General features: G+C 43.0%; 1 protein-coding gene across 1 annotated transcript in view; it reads right to left on the bottom strand.

Annotated features, from left to right (window-relative positions):
• The window catches only part of LOC115201998 (lipopolysaccharide-responsive and beige-like anchor protein), a 273,164-nt gene extending 256,260 nt beyond the window's left edge, over positions 1-16,904 (bottom strand). The window contains exon 1 of the mRNA XM_029765858.1: positions 15,956-16,904. Coding sequence (XP_029621718.1) covers positions 15,956-16,138 — 183 coding nt within the window. The 5' untranslated portion in view covers positions 16,139-16,904. The remainder of the gene's footprint in view (positions 1-15,955) is intronic.
• Positions 16,905-20,171: the final 3,267 nt, after the last annotated feature.

The following is a 20,171-nucleotide window of genomic DNA, read 5'->3' as shown; positions in this document are numbered from 1 at the left end:
TTCAGCATTTTGGCAGCTGTGTGAATGTAAACAGTCGGCCTGCGTTGTGTTGTGGAGGTGTTTATGAATTGCAGAGTGCAGTTCCTCCTAGTTCTGAGACAGAGGGGGGTGTGCAGTCTCGCCGGCTACTGTACGGCCACCTATCTCCATCTATCCATGTTTGAGGTTGTTTTATGGCAGTGGGTGTGACAGCCTCACCCCTAGATCCTCCCTACCCACCAATCAGACGCAGCTGTAATTCCATCCACAGATGAACCATCATCCTGGGCCGGCCAGACGAGGCATGTCACCGCCCGGGAATCGTGACTATGAGTGTCGCGTCACGCCAACCTGACAGGCTGTGCTCAGTGTCTCCCCCCGCCTCCTCCTCCTCTCTCGGGAGAGGGCTTTGCAGAGGGATGAAGAGTTAAGACCCACTCGGTGTGCCACACTGGCTGTTTCACACAGACAAAGGAAAAACAGGTCAAGGGTACAGGATGAATCGAAGCCATCCATCAATAGGCCCCAGCCTGTCTTGGCCATTCACACAGCAACACTAGATTACCAAGGTCACCTCAACCACACACACACTGTTTATAGTAGAGTTTAGAGATCAGAATGTGGGATCATTTGGAGCTACAACACCAGTAACAAAAGGAATCAGGACAATGATGCAATGTCACCTAGCTTCAACCTGGATTACCCCACTGCCAACAAGCCTCCTTCCAGACAATGACGTGATGAATCACATAGGTGTCAGAGGCCTAGGCCGACACCACACCGTGCATGACAAGACACCCTGACACCAGAACACAATGGAACGGTGCCATAAGAGCAGAGGAGGAGGGGATTCCAGCGCCCACATTCGTGAGTAAGAGAGAGAAACGCAACAGTTACACTACACTTACTGGGACACACAAACATGCTCAAAATGGCAAAACCTGTACAGCCTACAATCAGTGAGTAACCGCTCAATGCTCTCACGCTGCAGTAAGGTCCTTCTAGCAATGCCAAATCTTTCCATGGTGGATGCCTGCCTGCTTAATTGGTTAAGCCACTTGAATAGTCAGGGGGTCGACAGTATAGTACAAGCCAGGTGTTATCCAAGGCCAGACAATTCACTGGAGGGCCCATGTTCTTGAGAGGAAACATCAATCAGTCAGCCAGTCAATAGGCTGACATCAAAAGGGCTGGGTGAAATAGTCAAGGCCGTTTCAACAGTGGATAGAACCTTTAAACAAGACAAGTGTGGAAGAAATCCACTGTATGAAACTGCTGTATGAGGCACATTTGTAAAGCGGCGTGTATGAGAGCGGGAGCTGGCAAAGATGTCTGCATGAAACTGAATGAAACTAAACTGGGCCATACGAGACGTACGTGTGAGACAGACACGAGAATTCCGGAGGATGTTATGGGACCCGAGTAAGCATTGCTCTGGTAAGTACAAGGGCGGCAGGCAGCCTAGTGTTTAAGAGCACACCGAAAGGTCACTGGTTCGAATCCCCGAGCCGACTAGCTGGAGAGAAAAAATATGTTGAGCAAGGCACTTAACCCAAACTGCTCCTGTAAGTGGCTCTGGATGAGATCATCTGCTAAATGACTCAAATGTAAACTGTACAAGAGGACGCAATCATTACAATGACGTCTAAAGAGGGTGTTTGAAAGGACACTAAATGAAAGTGGCACTACGAGGCCGACAACAGAAGCAACCGAAGCGTATCATAGGAACAGAGTGAGCTGAGCGTTACGTCTGGCTAGAGTTATCCTCTCCCACGGACAGGCCTGACAGCCAGCCTCCCTCCACTCAGGGGGATAATTACACGTGGCTGTGGGTGAGCGAGCCGTTGCCGTTCAGGTCGCCGAGATGTCAGGAACGATAACGGCTTGAAGGGCGCCCGGCCCTCGCTAAAAGCCACACTGCAATTAGTATGCAAAGGGATGGCGGCTAGGTTAAGACTACAGCAATACGCCGCCGGCCCCCCGTCTCACTGTAAAGAGCCACAGTCGGGCACTTCTATTAGAGACGATCAACACTTAAATCAGGGACACCGCCTGGTATAGAGGTCCTGGATGGCAGTTTCCATACTGAGCGGTGACGCCAGTCATTCTGAAGCACTGGGTGACAGTCAATAGGAGTTTGATCATAACACTGAGCTGAACCCAACCTCTCAGTGGAATCAGGAGTCACCATAAGGCCTATACGGGTGTCTGGGACAGGTGTGTGTCTCTGTACCCCTGTTATCATCTGATCCCTCTCACTCTGTAGTATGTGATCCAGTCAAGTAGCTAGTAGGCTACTGTAAGCAAGCTACCGATGATAAAGGCAATATAATCCAATGTGCAATCTGTTAGGCTATATCACACAGAAAGATCAAGGATAAACTCTTCGGCATAAACAGCCTTTCTCAACAAATGAGCTTTTCATCAGTGCGAGTCTTTGGACGCCTTTGGCTAGCGATTAGCAGGTGTGTGTTTCCATAAAGCGAATCACACCCTTCAATGCAACAACATTGATTTAATCTGTCTGTACAGATGAGTAAGCATAGCTGAAGGGAGACTCGGGGGAAGATGCAACTGAAAAAAGCTCCTTTCGGATTTGTCAACTTGGCAGTTTGTGTACAATGAATTAAATGCATGAAACTTGCCTGGCTGTGATAACTGGAGTAAATGCAGCTCTGATATTATATTCCTAAAATAGCAATAGTAGTACAATGGTAATATACCACTGCAGGTTTAGCTAGGCCTTTGCCTCATGAATCACTGTGCCCTGAGGACAGGGAGAGAATGCTTAATGGCCACCACGCAACGGCTGTGTCCTTATTGACACCCTATTCCCTAGTGCACTACTTCTGACCAGGGCCCATAGTGCTGTGTTAAAAAAGTAGTGCACGATGTCGGGAATAGGGTGCCATTTGGGATGATCCAAAAAAGAATAATGTACTAACTAAGGGAAGAGGCTCATTTTCAAGAGAGCACTTTCCACTTTGTGTTTGGTTGAAAAAGTCAAAGCTTTTAAAAAAGGCAGGCCAACACAAATACATTACCTGCAAAACAACATTTCCATATCATTACAACCCTTACTGAGAGAGATGTTTAGCAGGTCGTGGGTTTGATATTGCTTTGCTTATTCAGTGTGTTGTTTCGCTGTGCAGCGACGGTGATGGGATTAGTCCTTTATTGGCAAAGGGACGATCAAGCTAAAATTGGGAAGAGATTGTGGTGGCGGTGTGTGTGTGACCTCTGTGTCAGGTAATATCATCCCAGGTGTGTGTGTCCAGTCACTGATCCACTGATGCAGCCAAAGCTATAAAGGACCAGGGGCAACAGGTCTGATCTGTTAGCAGTTTAAACAGTCAACAGGGAAACAAGTTCTTCCACTTTCTCTTTGTCAGGTCATTCATATTCAACTGTCTGGAATTGTACAACTCCAGGCAGGCGCTCATGTCTACTATAGGGACTGACATCACTGATGTTAGCCTAGTACTTCCAACAAAGCATGAGAGTCATGATTACAAAGTCCGCTGCAACGGAGATGAGGTTGGAAGAAGCAACCCCTCAAGACCCCCCCATCAGCATACAACGAACATCCACCCACAAGCCTGTGCGCACGCACCCCCACACACACACACACGCCGCAGCGTCTCGTCCTTGCTCTGTGCCCTCCAGAAGCCCCCTGGAGTGTGGTGATCAGTCTGATAGCTGAGGAGGATACAGTCAGACTGCACCCACAGAACAAACTCTTCACTGAGAGGACTTCCCCCTTTTTAAACCACTGGAAGAACAGTCAGAAATGTAACAGTTGAACAAAGCCCGAGATAGACCAGAGTGGTAAGAAACGAACAAACTGAATGCTTGCTACAAACTAAAACACGTTGGCTTCATATCATATAAATTCTTCACTTAATAAGAGAAGTTCCATTTTTAAACCAGTGCAGAATAACTGGCAGAGGTGAAGCACCACATTAGCAGTCAGAAATGAAACAAAGCTATGGGCTAAGAAAAAGACGTAGGAAACCAACGACCCAATTGAGTGATTCCCAGTAAAATGATTAAAAACCACCAGATACTGACGTCATAACAAATAAACCTCAATGATATTATAGTGTTCCGGTGACTAGCCACCAGCCCAACACTAGGGCAGGGTTCAATGCTTTGTGTGGTACGAGGGTTCCGGTGACTAGCCACCAGCCCAACACTAGGGCAGGGTTCAATGCTTTGTGTGGTACAAGGGTCGACCATCCACTGACAGTTTGATTCTGTTTTCTGTTCTGTGTGTTTCCTCTGGCACGGCCAGAAGCATTCCTTAACGCTTGTTTGTGTTGATGTGAAAGGCGGTGGCTGTGGGTGTTCGTGGCTTTGTTTACAGAAATAACAAATGGGCAGAGAAGAAGTGGCCTAGGCCAACAGGACTGAGTGGATTCTGTTTGGAGTACTGACAGTCAACAGTAGTAAACAGGGTAGCAGGCCTAACAACACTGACCCCAACTCATCCATTCAGCTAACATTAGGTAGACGGCTATACAATATAAAACTACAGTGTAGCTTGAAGGTAGAAATCTGCAAGCCTGTACTGGCATAGGAAGTTAAAGATGTTGGCACGTGTCAACATTTATGAAAATGAAAGGGGAGAAACATTAAATGAGAATTCCATTTTGCCTTCCTCTTAAAAGTGGCGACAAAAATGCATATATATAAATAATAGCCTTTGAAATGATGGGCTGCCGTGGTAACCATGGGGACAATGTCACATTATTGAATTTAAATAGCTTCCTGTTTGACCTCTATAGATCTGATCTGAAGTAACATTGTAAACCACAACCAAAATCAATAACACCACAAATCAAATGTTATTTGTCACACGTGCCGAATACAACAGGTGCAGACCTTACAGTGAAATGCTTACTTACAAGCCCTTAACCAACAATGCAGAGAGAGAACAGTCTATGACTAGGGTGGCTGGAGTCTGACCATTTTTAGGGCCTTCCTCTGACACCACCTGGTATAGAGGTCCTGGATGGCAGGGAGCTTGATGTACTGGGCCGCACGCACTACCCTCTGCAGCGCCTTGCGGTCGGAGGCCGAGCAGTTGCCATACCAGGCAGTGATGCAACCACTCAGGATGCTCTCGATGGTGCAGCTGTAGAACCTTTTGAGGATCTGAGGACCCATGCCAAATCTTTTCAGTCTCCTGAGGGGGAATAAGCTTTCTTGTGCCCTCTTCACGACTGTCTTGGTGTGTTTGGACCACGATAGTTCGTTGGTGATGTGGACACCAAGGAACTTGAAGCGCTCAACCACAGCCACAGAAGTTATGCTGAATAGCATCTAAGCCAGACAAAGTCATGGACAGCTCCATTTTACGAAGGCCCAGTTCAGAGGCTCTTTGGTCTATTAGCTGACACACGTCTGTCCCATCAAAGTGTAAAGAGAGCCACCAGAGGATAGTGAAGGCGTTAAGGATCCTCTGTGTTTGTCAGCACAGAGAGAGGATGACTGAAGCACTGTAGGTAATTATCTGCTCTTCTGTTGGCTAAATAAATGCCCAGTCACTATGATGGTAGTTAAGCAGAAAATGGACACACAATGAGGACCAATAGCAACTTGACTAAAACAAGTTTGGGCCTACAGTATTATAGGTCTCCTTCAAACCCCCTTTCTTAAACCACAACAATGTATTTTTAAACCACATCAAGAGACCACTTTTGAGGTCTGTGGGGAAAAGAAATGTGGAGTGTAGTCCTTTAATTCAATTGCGTGCCTAGTAGGAGACAGTTGTGTTTGGCTAGCTGTGCTTTTGTACAGTGTAGGCTACATGTGATGGCAGAGTTTGCAAAACAAATCATGGTCATATTATTCTGCCAGGTAAGCGTTCTATGCAGTCCACATTTAAAAATGGGAAGGTTTTTTGGGAATGTTCATTCAAAAGAGCATGATTACAATTGCGCATCACAAAGATTCAACCAAGACTTCGGACCAACGTTTTTTAATAGCTGGTTTGCATACCCATTGCAGTTTGAATAAATTATGATAATAAACAAATAAGCAAATTGTGAACCTAGCAACCAATTAAAACAGTGGTGTCTCACTGCCAAGTCAAAGGGTCACAAATACAAGTGTTATGGTCTCAAACCCTGAACTGACTAAAAGCAGTTTGGGCCTAGATACAGTACATTCAGGCCTTCAAACCCGTCTGCTTCAACATGATTGCAGCAGAAGGCCTACTAGACTTTCATTCACATTATTTAAAAAAATGATCAGGACAATTTCTGTCAGGAGGGAGGAAGTTACAGCGAGGGAATGTGAAATAGCACAGCCTCACAAAGAAATGGAGTGCTTGTGTGATTGAATCTTATCTGTCTGTGGATACAGAGTCAAAGAGGGAATATTAAAGGAGGGAAGAGAAGAGGGCAGGAGGGAGGTGTTTAAAGAAAATAGAGAACTATCCTGTTGGGATTAGCAGCAGAGTAAAAAGCAGTGCTACTTTGAGATACTAGTCCACTGAGCCTTGAATCTCCTTAAAGGGGAGAAAAAGAGAGAGCGAGAGAGAGAGCGAGAGTCAGAGAGAGAGAGAAAGAGCGAGGGCGAGTCAGAGAGAGAGAGAGAGAGTCAGGAGAGAGAGAGAGGTAGAATAAGTCTTATGTGTGACAGAGGGAGCAGATAGGATATCCTTCATGTGTCAAGATTAGAAGGCTCTGTTATCGGAGAGAGAAAGAAGGAGAGAGCATGCCTGGAGAGAGTAGTTGCCTTGTTCCTTCCCTGTGTCCTCAGTAGAAGTTGTACAATGTGATTGTGTGTGTGTGCTATTTAAAGCGTCGGCGAGAGGAGATGCTCTAGTTTGGAGCACCTCATTTCTCTCCTGACAGGCAGCCTGCCTGAGAAGGACCCCTTCATCAATACCACCCCAACAGAACAGGAGAGACAAGCGACATCTGTATATTCGGTACACACACACACACACACGAGAAAGAATATGAAAGCATTGATTCTGCCACAGTCAACTAAGCAGAGATGCTGAAAGTCAGGATTCAGGTAAAGGAACAGGGTTTCTGTAATATGCAGCTCAGTTGCCTATGACATTCTACTGAGGAAACTGAATACATGCAGCTCAGTTGCCTATGACATTCTACTGAGGAAACTGAATACATGCAGCTCAGCTGCCTATGACATTCTACTGAGGAAACTGAATACATGCAGCTCAGTTGCCTATGACATTCTACTGAGGAAACTGAATACATGCAGCTCAGCTGCCTATGACATTCTACTGAGGAAACTGAATACATGCAGCTCAGTTGCCTATGACATTCTACTGAGGAAACTGAATACATGCAGCTCAGTTGCCTATGACATTCTACTGAGGAAACTGAATACATGCAGCTCAGTTGCCTATGACATTCTACTGAGGAAACTGAATACATGCAGCTCAGCTGCCTATGACATTCTACTGAGGAAACTGAATACATGCAGCTCAGTTGCCTATGACATTCTACTGAGGAAACTGAATACATGCAGCTCAGTTGCCTATGACATTCTACTGAGGAAACTGAATACATGCAGCTCAGCTGCCTATGACATTCTACTGAGGAAACTGAATACATGCAGCTCAGTTGCCTATGACATTCTACTGAGGAAACTGAATACATGCAGCTCAGTTGCCTATGACATTCTACTGAGGAAACTGAATACATGCGTCAGTTGCCTATGACATTCTACTGAGGAAACTGAATACATGCAGCTCAGCTGCCTATGACATTCTACTGAGGAAACTGAATACATGCAGCTCAGTTGCCTATGACATTCTACTGAGGAAACTGAATACATGCAGCTCAGCTGCCTATGACATTCTACTGAGGAAACTGAATACATGCAGCTCAGTTGCCTATGACATTCTACTGAGGAAACTGAATACATGCAGCTCAGTTGCCTATGACATTCTACTGAGGAAACTGAATACATGCAGCTCAGCTGCCTATGACATTCTACTGAGGAAACGGAATACAGGAGCGCAGGCTGAAATATTTATTAGATCTGAGACAAGAGGAGCTGTTAATCTATAAAGACCGAATGCAATAATTGGATTCAGACAGAGGCCTACAAACGAACTCAAATAAAAGTTCAGAAATATTTGAATTATGACTGAAAGCACAAGGTACAACAAGGGCCATGTCCCTCTGCATGAGAATTGAAATAGAAAATGCATACACATATGCACAAAGTAGTTACTCTAACAACCTTGACCAGGAAGCACAGGGATATCCACTACAGTATTAGCTCAGAGGTACAGATCTAGGATCAGTTTCCCCTTCCCCCAATCCTAACCTTAACTATTAGTGGGGAAAAATACAAAACCAACCCAGCGTCTAGGGGAAACTTCACCTCCTCCACAGCATCAGGGAGAGGGGAACCTGATTGCCTGTTCGCATGCATGGTTTCCATGCCAACCACTACAAAAGGCTATCATGGGCCTGCCCAGCCATAGCGACCTGGCTTGGAGTAAAACCCAGGTGACATTCCACAGAGCCAAATCCCCCATCTCCAGTGTCAGGGCAGAGGCCAGCAGTCTTAGTCATTCTGAGTCAATGGTTTACAGAGCAGAGCCAGAGTGGCATACGATTCAGCTTCCAGTGAGTGGGGAGGCGCCGTTAAATCAAACTGCCTGGCTGAGTGTGACGGCCTGAGGTAGACCTATAGCCAGGCCTAGCTATTGTCCATAATGCAGGGGTTGTGTTAATGCAGTGTTTCACGCAGAAAAACTAAATGATAAAACGCATAAGAAATATCTTGCTGTGTTTTGTAAACGCAGATCTAAAATGCTCTTTATTGCAATTTGTGCTCGGCGTCAGGATAATTTGGTGCTTCAGTTGCACTTCTCTACTCTGATGAGAATTCACAGAACAGGGATTTTATCAGTAGACAGCACTCTGACTGATGTGTAGCTACTTTTCTAGGTGTAGCCTGCTTTTCTCTGGTAAAATGCAAGATGAACTTCAAGCAAAACAAATGTAGCTGGCTACATTCTTTCTATGATGAACATTAGAACTATGATGGCCATACATAATATTTGCACAAAAAAAAAAAAAAATTTCATTGTTAGATCATTCACTTGTGTGGCTGCTAGCCAAACAGTGTGGCACTTCTGTTGTAATCTGATAAAAAAAATGAAGCCACTTCTGCTGAATGTGTTGCACTAATGTATTTTTCGTGAAGGAAAACTAAACTCTATTGAAGCAAAAAACACTTCACTTTTAAAATAAAATATTCTCACTTTTATCCATAATAAAGTCATCATGTAGACTAGCAGCACTGTATCTGCCAGCTGTTGGCTAGAGCACACATGTTGAGACCAGAGCGGGCACATACACTATATAAACGCAACAGTTTGTGACAAAACTAATCGGTAGAGATGAAAATGCAATGGAAACACAATGAACTTTAGATTTTTATTTGGTACGAAAAATTACATGTTTTGTGCACTACGTCATCACGCAGTGAATTTTATCCGCAACAAGTCAGTTTGGTAAACACCACTGGTGGGAAAATGTGCATATTTTCTTTATGCAGATTTTAGAATATTTGCATGAAAATCTGTCGCCAATTGGAAGGTATCAACTGGTCGATTGATTGGTCGATAGGCTGTTGGTCGACCGAGATTTCTTTAGTCGAACAGTAGCAAAAAACAATAATAATTTCATGGTGTACAAGACACCTGTCTGATTCAAGCCTGTCTGAGTGGACTGGTCCGTTGTGGAGGCCGTGGGGATGGCAGTCCATCACTAAGACATGTGCTACTGAAATGGTATATGGTTATAACATAAGAACAATGGTGCAACACTAATCCAAATTATTTTATGACAAATGTGCTTTCGCCCGCATTGGATAGTGGTGGCTGTCCGCGGTTCTAAAACATTGTTGAATTGCCGGCTTTCCTAGACCATATTGCTATGTGCATAATAGCAAAGTTAACCAGCATATTGGTGTTGAGAAAAATGAAGCAGTGGAAGTAGGAAAAGAGAAAACAGCCTTTGCCTTAATTGTCTAATAAAAGTAAGGAAACCAACTTAATTAAGTCTATAATCAATAGCCTGTTAAAATGTGCCTGGCTTTATGAATCATCCATATCTACAGAAACAAGACAGATCCTGCTTAAGTGTCTGTTTAATAGCCTACTGATTCTGTGAGGACCAAGCCTCAACATGTTAGATAAACAATTTCACAAATTCAGCAGTTTTTTTGCTATGCTGTAATAAAGACTTTAGACTTTTTATTTAGAACAGCCTCTCTGGTAATATGTATTATTTCTTTACTGTTGTTTACGCTCTTCCAAACTGTTAGAAATATTACATCTATTATAATAACCTACTTTTTCTTCATCTCCTTATTGTTACTATTATTATTATTATGGTTATTATGATCCTCATCATAATAAGTCATGTCATTATCATTAGTAGGTTTAGTATAGCAGCCTTGTATAACCACCACTGAACTGGAGGCCAAAGAGAACATCATATTTAGTCTTAATACAGTAACTTACTTAGGCCTATATTTCAATACTTATATCGGCTACTTTATCAATCATTCATATTATCACACGTCATTCATGATTTTAAATGCAATCAAGTATTTTGGTTTTAAAATTAAATAGTGATCCTTGAATAATTAGCAAACAATAAATAAACCGTTCCATTTGGGAAATTGCATTCACAAATGAATGCAACTGTTTTTAGTCTTTGCTGTAATAAAGGCTTTACAGAAATAATCACAACAGACTCTCTGGTAACCTGATAATTGATTTAGTGTTGCTTACACTGTTCCAAACAGTCCGAAAAATGATATTGTAATCTAACAGCACCTGTTTGACACACATAACATGGACGCAGCACTTGCTCCTTACCTTCTTTGTCTTGATCTCCAGTATTTTCCACAACTAGTCACATTTATTCCACACATCTGACTTCCCCTTTACCTCCTGAGCAACCAGTAAACATTCCCCTGTTTCGAGTTTGTCACGTCCTCTGTATCCATTTTGTTGTCACATGTTCGGAGTTTGTTATAATATTCTATAGGTCAGGCCCTATTGGTCACATGCGATGCCTACATGGGTCACGTAAAGAGAGCAAGGGTTGAGGGTAGTTGTGCACGATATATCGGTGAACATATCGGAAGTCTAGTTTAATGCCGATGTGCAAAACCGATGTCAAAGCTGACGTACATACCTATATAACGAAGGTACATGATGTAATGACGCCACGTCAAATTTTGCCATATGCGTGCAACACAGCATTCCTAAACTAGCCCACAATGTCTTCTGTGTGGGTCGAGCAGTCAACAAGTCAAGCAGTCATTTGAAAGAGTAAAACAATTTCAGCGAGACAACTCAAAGGCGAAACCCATTAAAGCCAAGATAATGGGATTCATTGCCCTTGACCATCAACCGTTTTCTGCACCGGTAAACACGACCAAGTGCGCTATTTTTCCGATGTTGCCCTACCGGAGTTACACAGTAATAGTGTCACTGCTATTAGCTTCATGACATACATACTATGGAACGCCGTTTGGGTCTTTGCGTGTCAAAAAAGATACAGTAGTACTGTCAAAGCTGTACAAAAAAGTCTGCAAATAAGCCACGAAAGATGAGTTTACAATACCGTGTTGGTAATAAAGCATCATTTGTTCGACCACAAATTCTGAGGTAGCAAGCTTTAGCTTGGTACCTAGCTAGCACCAATACAACCAGCCTGAAAACAATGACCAGTAAAAACTGCAGTTATTTTGATAATTCTTAGCAATTATTTAGGAATCCTTGTGAGTAAGTATTAGCTAGGTTGCCACTTGTTCGCCTATTTTTGCTTGTTTGCAGACTTTTGTACAGCTTTGACAGTACTACTGTTCATGAAAATAAATAGCTAGCCAGCTACTTAACCCTGTCGCCCAAAGCTAATGTTATAAGCAGCCAGCTAGCGTCATCTGGCTAGAGAGGCTCGACCGGAACGGGTTGTGTTGTGAAGCTAGCCACAATAAGGATTAGGCACAATAGTGGAATTTGCAGTTTGCCTTAAAAATAAAATTATGTAATTGACAGTGATGCAAATAGTAGAATTATACCATATTTTTATTTAAGGCTAACCGCAAAGTCCACTATTGTGGCTAATCCTTATTGTGACTAGCTTCCGACCACCATTAAACAAATAAGAACGGTCTTATAAATTAGGGTTATTTTAGATGACACCTAGCTATATAGTTAGCTAGCTAAACAGATGTCATTTTGCTATGTTTTTGGGGAAGAACATTGTTTGCATCCATGAGCTAGCTAGCTTTTTTTTTACCAGCATTGTAGGTGTGCGAGACAACTTTACCACCATCATAGCATACGTATCAATGAATTGTTGTGACATATGAAATACGAGTGTAATCAACACTTTAAAAAATGTATGAACGCGTTAAATTATTATGAGATGTGCAGTCATATTCAGGTCCTGATTGGTCAACAAGCTTATTTGACACGTCAAATAGTGGTAAATAGTATATTTTTTGACGCACAAAGACCCAAACGGAGTTCCATAGAAATCCTGGTTGAGAATGAAATGACTGAACAAATATACAATGAAACAGCACAGCAAGCAAGTGAAAGAAATAGGTTTTGATTATGTTTTACTGGTAATGGGGACATACGTAAATGCCAACAAAATTACTTTTTGATCAGTGTGGTGTGTTTGTAACCTTTATTTAACTAGTAAGTCAGTAAAGAACAAATTCTTATTTACAATGGCGGCCTACCCCGGACGACGCTGGGCCAATTGTGCGCCGCCCTATGGGACTCCCAATCACGTCTGGATGTGATACAGCCTGGATTCGAACCAGAGACTGTAGTGACGCCTCTTGCACTGAGATGCAGTGCCTTAGACCACTGCGCCCATGTATGTGTGTGTTAACTATTTAACTGTACTAGAAAGCTTGCAAGGCCACTAAAATTTTAAATATCAGTATCGGCCAAAAATGTAATTTCGGTGCATCATTAGTTGAGGAAATAGAGAATGTTTTTCCTAAACAAATTAGGGATTTTTGGTAATAGAACTTTTCAGTCAAAAATGCTTCAGCAACATGGAAAGCGGGATAAACACTGTTGAAGTTCTGTAGTGGTCGCTGCAGCATGGAGGAGAGAGACAATAGATGCTAGTCACACAGTCACTCGCTGTCCTTATAACACAGCACAGCAACTCTGAACACAAACAAATCAATTAGGTTGGCTCCCTCTAGTCATTCGTGTATCTTCATTATTTCATCAAACAGTGCGCTTAAAGCAGCAGATAAGCTCAGAGCATATCGTTGATTTGATTAAAACACATCAGATGTGTCTACATATGGAAAAATACACATTTAAAAACGTTGACCAATCGATTCGTCGAAAGAACAGACGACTCTTGGTAGACCAAGATTTTGTTTTAGTGGGGGACAGCCCTAATTCAGAATCCTACGCTACCCATGATCCCTTGCACTGTCCTAAGTCTGGCTCGATATCATATTCATTAGAGAGAGATTTGTTTGAGGAAAAATTTATTTTGCCTTTGACCTAACAATGGGTGTATGAGTCATCTGCGGAGCGACTGCAAATTAGCCACTTCTGGAGAGAGGAGGTTCCAGCCACTATGATAAATCCAGCTGAGACAGAAAGAGAGAGAGAGAGAGAGAGAGAGAGAGAGCGCAAGAGCGAAAGAGTGAGCAGAAAGAGAGATCAGAAAGAAGAGCACAGAGCATGAAATGCAAAGTGCCATGTCTCAAAAACCTCAAATGACATTGGCCATGCTATACAAACAAGAGGGAATGGAGGGGAGACAAGTCGGGTACAAATGCATCAGTAGGCCCAGGGACTCACATTGTGTCCCAAATGGCACCCTATTCCCTATATAGTGCACTAATTTTGACCTAGGTCCCATATGGCTCTGGTCAAAAGTAATGCAGAATTTAGGGAATAGGGTGCCATTTGGGATGCAAATACAGCCTGAGAGATCCCCTAACTCTAGCATCATCGGATACCTGGCAGGTTGTCTCTACTGCTCATTTCTGTGAACTGCAATTATATGTCTTCTCCTCTCTGGATAAAGAAACTATCATGAATATGCACTTTATAATAGACACGTCGCTGGAGGGATAATATTTCTGGGTTTATCTCACGCCGTGCAGGCCAGCAGCACACAGCTGAAAACAGAGCTCGGAAACACGACGGTGCATAAAACTAGTACCACTGTGATATCGTTCAACTGAAAGACATGAACGACAGAAAAAATGTTTGACACCCAGCCCCCCCCCCCCAAAAAAAAAAAATCCTGCTTGGGTTTCTATATTCGGCATGACATTTGAAACAGCATTCTAAATGCTAAGGCATTGTTCCAGCAGCCAGACACTTATCCACTTTCCTCCCGGCTACCTGAGGGTGAGGGCTGCCTGCATGGGGGAGTCTAGTGTTCATGTGGGGAGGGAGGGATGGCAGGGAGGTTACAATGCCGCCGTGCCCCACCAGCCGCATCCCTCCCAGTAGGTGCGATGGAGCCTACTGTGATGACTGGGGATGAGCCTCAGCCTGTGTGGGAGACTCCATTGTGTTGCCACAGTGACAAAGCAGTTTTGCCAGTTCTTCCTCCCGTTCTCATTAATCGCCAGCCTTTCCTGCTCTTTTTCCACTTAACCCTCCATGCTCTGCTTCAGTGACTCACTAGCCTATCCTATATTAGTTTCATTCATTCCTAGACCTGAGCCTCAATGTCTGCAGCCAACCAATGAGAGAGATAGAGAGAGAGCGAGAGACCTTGCAGAGATACCTTAGAATAATATTGTGAAATTTGAGCAGACTATCATGAAATATGACACACCTCTTTTAAACAAACTGAAATCATGACAGAGAGATATCATGTAGGCCCTGTTCCCAAATTACTTATAGTCCAACAAGTATGCACTTGTGTCTATTACAATCCCACTGTAGAACTGTTACTAAAGTGTCACTAAGATGTCACTTTAGTACCTATTGAGCACTACAGTATGAGTCATGATACCTATCAAATTTAGCGGTCAAACAGGGAAATGGTTCCAATCGTTTTTCCACCATGCATTTTTCCCGTACTGAATAAATTGGCTATATTTCTTTCAAATGTACAATTCTGTGAACTGTCTTGTGCACGTTTTTAAATTGACACAATACCTGTTAGCAAAGGTGTCAGCTAGAGATGACGTGCAGGAGCTTGAAGGGATTTGTAGTTTTGCATGATGTATACGAATCTGAGAGTAAATAGAGCCGAATATATTGATACAAGTTGTCCTAGAGAGATTTACATGGTTACCAAGACATCACGCCAGGGTAAGCCTACACAAAACAGACTTTATTTTAAATGTTTCTAAAATCCCCTATGGGAAAAATGGATGGTGGAAAAAACAATTGGAACCATTTCCCTGGAGCGCTAGGGTTTATGGGTATTACAACACCTCCACTGTAGGGCTATAAACATAATTCTTCTAAACTATGAACAGGATAAGACTATTCCCATTGCATCCTGTATGAATAACATGAAAAGTGATCATGCCTCGCTGGTGGGTTACAAAGCTTATCCAAGTCATGACTTGTAAAACCAATATAGCATTTCCATCACCATACAAATTCTACAAAGAAAACTCTTATGCAACATTAGCCCACACATGTTTAACTTATAGGCTATAGCCTAGTTCCGCATAGCCTACTACTCTAGTTACCTTATCATGGAAAGTAAATATTATGCACTCAGCTATTGGACCATATAGTAGGCTAGCTAATGAAGTAGCCTAGTCACAATATAGCCTTCATTATAAACAAATATTGTGGCCAGGAGGTAGCCTAATGTGTACCAGAAAAATAGAAAAGGCAGGTTGGTAGACAGAGCAACGTGTAACATGACCCTCTGTGGACGGTTTCCTGGGACTATTTAGATTAGAGTGTGGCTTCCGATAATCAGCTTACCAGGTTGAAGACGGTCTCCACAATGTCCCGGTTGGAAACTTCCCCAACTTCCACCAGACCGGCGAGGACAGCGAATTTCATTTTGATTCCTCGGATTGGGATGCCAGGGTTGAGCGACACCGCCGCAGCTCCATCACCTTGCCCGGCTGGTCGCCCAGCACCAGGCGTCTCCTCGCTAGCCATCGCTACAGGAGGACAGGTGGCGTTGACAGGTAAGGCACCTGTTCACCCCCAAAGGCGGTAATGGGATACAGTAAAGTCGGTGAAAGAAAAAAAAACAATGGTATCCTCTTTCCAGCTATGTCGACAGTCTGGAGGTAAACAACGAAAATATTTCCCTCCCCATTCAAAACAGTTCCCAAAATAAGCCTTCGAGTCAACAAAGTACGTTTTGTAGTCCGCGAAAGGCACAGGCGCACGAGAGTTGGTTTTCTACTCGAGGACACCGCGACATTGGAGTTGTCACTGCGTTTCCATGTAGAACTCCTCTCCCCCGGTCGGAAACTTGATAAGGAGGCGAATGAAATAATGCATCAAAAACCGTTCACTAAAATGGACCGGTTTAATAAGATTTGGTTCTAAAGGCAAGTCGCAGAGACCTTGCCCTTCCTCCCCTCTGTCAAAATATAAGAGGTACCTGCGACTTTCATTTCTTCACTAGTCCAGCCAGGCTACAGCAGTAGAACTTGCTATTGTCACAGCAGGCTTGACAGGTAGAGTGCTGTCATGAGCAACAACTCCTAAACGTGGCTCAAGTACCGCAACAGCGCCAGTGGTGCTCGACAAGGGACAGCAGTCATCCACTAGGTCCTTCCCTAAAAACTGCTTGACGTGTTCAAATTTCAGTGTTAACCCACTTACAGCGCTTTCTCTTCCTGATTTACCCCCTGCTACAGCTCTTCCCCGCCATGACAGTATTATACCAGTATTCTGCCAGCGGCACAAATGATGACGTCATGTTCGTATGGTAACGAGGAAACCTTTAAAATAAAAGCCCGCATTTCAAAACGTTACAATTCAAAATATATTACATTTGAATCAATGGCCACTTTTACTGTGCCAACAAGAAAAGGTAATAGGTAATTTATGAAATCAAATAAAAAAATATTGTTTAAAAAACTTTTTTAAGACCTACATACACATACAGAATATTGTGCTGTAGAGAGAACTTGTATACGTGTCTCAGCTAATGTGGGGTGGAAAATACTCAGTAGGGTCTCTAATAACCAAATATGTGTCATTTCTGAAGGGGACTGTGTCACACGGTCTGCTGCTGGCTGAGTATTTACTGAGTATTTCACACCACACTTTATCTGAGGCAAGTAGAAAAGTCATCTTTACAAGCCAATATGTATCCCATGTAAAGTCTATAACAGGGTACTGCATTGGGGGCTAAGGAGGGGGTGGAGTGAAAAGCCAGCAGCAGGCTGTTCGACACAGTCCACCGCCAATGCTAATTATATTTGGTTAGCAGAGATGTGAGTGAGTATTTCCCACCACAGTTTATATGAGACAGGTAGTAAAGTGTTTTCTCTACAACCCAAAAAGTACCCGTTGCCTAGCACAAGAGACCAATTTAAATTTTGCAGACTTTATTGAATAATTCCACTATCATACATTTGTATTTTATTAAACATGTATTTCTTTAAATGTAGCCTACACAATAGCTTTCAACATTCCAGTATTTGTTTAAATTTTCCAAAGAAATGCATAAATAATACAAGAAAATAAATACATTGGTTGCAAGTGAAAAACATTTGTACCGCACTAGATTGCAAAAAAAACGATAATCCCAAAGTTTAGCACGTATTTACACGGGGACTCTTATTTACGGGGGAAAAAATCCGCGATCGTGCTGCCAGCATAATATCCTGCTGCTAAGAGAACAGTAATGAGTGGAGCATGCGCAGTTGGCATCGAGTGACTTCGACAGGGTGTCTCAGGCGTTGATATATCTCAATGGTCTCAGGTGTAGCCCAGGTGGATGGCGCTGTGGACTAGTTCATGTTCGGGACAGAGGGGAGGCTTATAATGCAGGAAACGAGCAGGGCTTCACAAACATTCGGTTCCAAAGGAATAGAGTCTAGTGTACAATTTCGCCTCATATTGCAGCCGGTTGGCCTATAATGCAGAGACGTCTAAAGGCAAGAGGAAGATACTTGCTCGAGTCAGGAGTCATCTACTGATGTGCACTCAAAGACATATCAGAGATTTTGCATTAAACAAATTGCATATAAAAACTCTAAAGATTAGGCTGTAATAATGGTTGTCAATGTAATGTTACATTTTTCCTATAGGCAGACTTTAGGCATTATCTACCCACATTATGCAACCATGGTTACAGTTATACAGAAGGGGAAACATTTGTAAACGTTTATATTATTGCTAAAAATAAGAGTAGACAAAATAATGTCCTGCTGTAAAAAAAAATGTAAGTCATATTCACATGAGACGTAAATTGTGACGCTTCTCTCTACAGTCCATGCAGTGGAACATTGACAGCTGTAATGCAACCGGAGGTGATAGAAACCAGACATTAAAACGATGTGACAGCGATGCTTCTCTTGCCTCTTCCAGTCACTGACCCATGTTGCAAGAAAGGCATTGCACTGTACTTGTGCACGTGACATTAAAACTTGAAACTTGTTGAAGACGTTTATGAGACCAAATAAATACATTGTCAGATAGGTTTCTATTTCATTTAGCCTACGTATATTGAATAGCCTATGTATGATTGAAATGTAATAAAAGATCAAATGCAATGTATTTGAACAAAGATCATTATTGCATGATAAAGATGTGTGTCTCCTCTCATCTCCTAGGAGGCTCTGATACAGGATGACTTCAGTTGCTCAATGGGATGTGGGATGGCTCCCAGTCCTAGGCTGCATCCTAAATGGCACCAAATTCCCTATATAGTGCACTACTTTTGACCAGGGCCCATAAGGCTCTGGTCAAAAGGAGTGCACTGTGTGGGGAATAATGTGCCATTTTAGGACGCAGTTCTAGTGCTGTTGACAAGGAGTCAGGCAGCGCCACAATTCTTTTGACCTCACAAGCAGTGCCTCTCCATGGGGACACTGGGACACAAGGCAGTCAGTTGAGTTCCAGCATCAGACAGAGGTTGCGTCCCAAATGGCACCCTATTCCTTTTAATGTGCGCTACATTTGACCAGAGCCCTATGGGGAATAGGGGGCTCTGATCAAAAGAAGTGCACTGTAAAGGGAATATGGTTCCATTTGGGACATAGCCAAAGTCAAGGTTGGTCTCTGTAGCAGTGACCTGAAATATAAGTGCTTACTACAGTGCAATGCTTTAATTTACATGCAGGCTACGTTGAGTGGGTTCAAGTCAAGACACTTTTGCACGGACTTACCTGAGGTAACCTACAAAATGAAAGTAAGAGAGAGTATTGATATAGTAACTTGTGTTTCATAGTGGGCTGTTGAACTGCAACCTTGATGACATAAATAAAATACACATGTAATTTACAACATTTTCTTTTCTTGTTTTGTCTTTTGTGTTCCACATCGCATTAATGAATTCAGCTACTCACACAGCTTTGTGCCAAAGTGCTCTCATCTTTTGATTGGATGAACATTCATTATATCCTTCCAAATCAGTACCTGAGGGAAATATATCTTTTTTAAAATATCCTGAACAAATAAAGGCTGCTAAAACCCTATGGTTCGAACACACATCCTCTTGACTGTTTTCATTAAGAAATGTATTCTGCGTGAAGCTTGGATTTACTTTGAACCCCCCCCCCCCCCATGGGGTAGATTCCATCAGAAAACTAAGCTGAGTGAAGGCTGTTGCATTATGATGACAAGAGGGAATCACACACATCTCTCCGGAGACTACCCACTGGGCACAGATGTCAATTCAAGGTCTATTCCACTTTGGTTCAATGTCATTTTATTGAAATGAAATGGACAGGTCCGGTTTAATGCAGGGGTTTACCGGGGCTGAAGCCCCTGGGCCCAGGCCAGTGGGGGGCCCAAGAAGCATATATACAGATTATATTATAATTGTTTTACTTCAACCACAGGAGGATTCAGGAGCCCGCTCTCAATGAGTGTAGACAACCTGCTGCTGCTGCTCTACTAATCATCAGATGGGGGGAGGAGAGGAGGTATGGGGCCCACGTGGGTAACTGGGGGGCCCTGCCTTGATTGGGTAACCGATGAATAAAAAACGGCATAATAAATAAAT

Source organism: Salmo trutta, chromosome 11 (genome assembly GCF_901001165.1).
Source record: "Salmo trutta chromosome 11, fSalTru1.1, whole genome shotgun sequence".
NCBI lineage: Eukaryota > Metazoa > Chordata > Actinopteri > Salmoniformes > Salmonidae > Salmo > Salmo trutta.
Note: the sequence above shows the minus strand (reverse complement) of the source record. Positions and strands in the feature narration are given on the sequence as shown.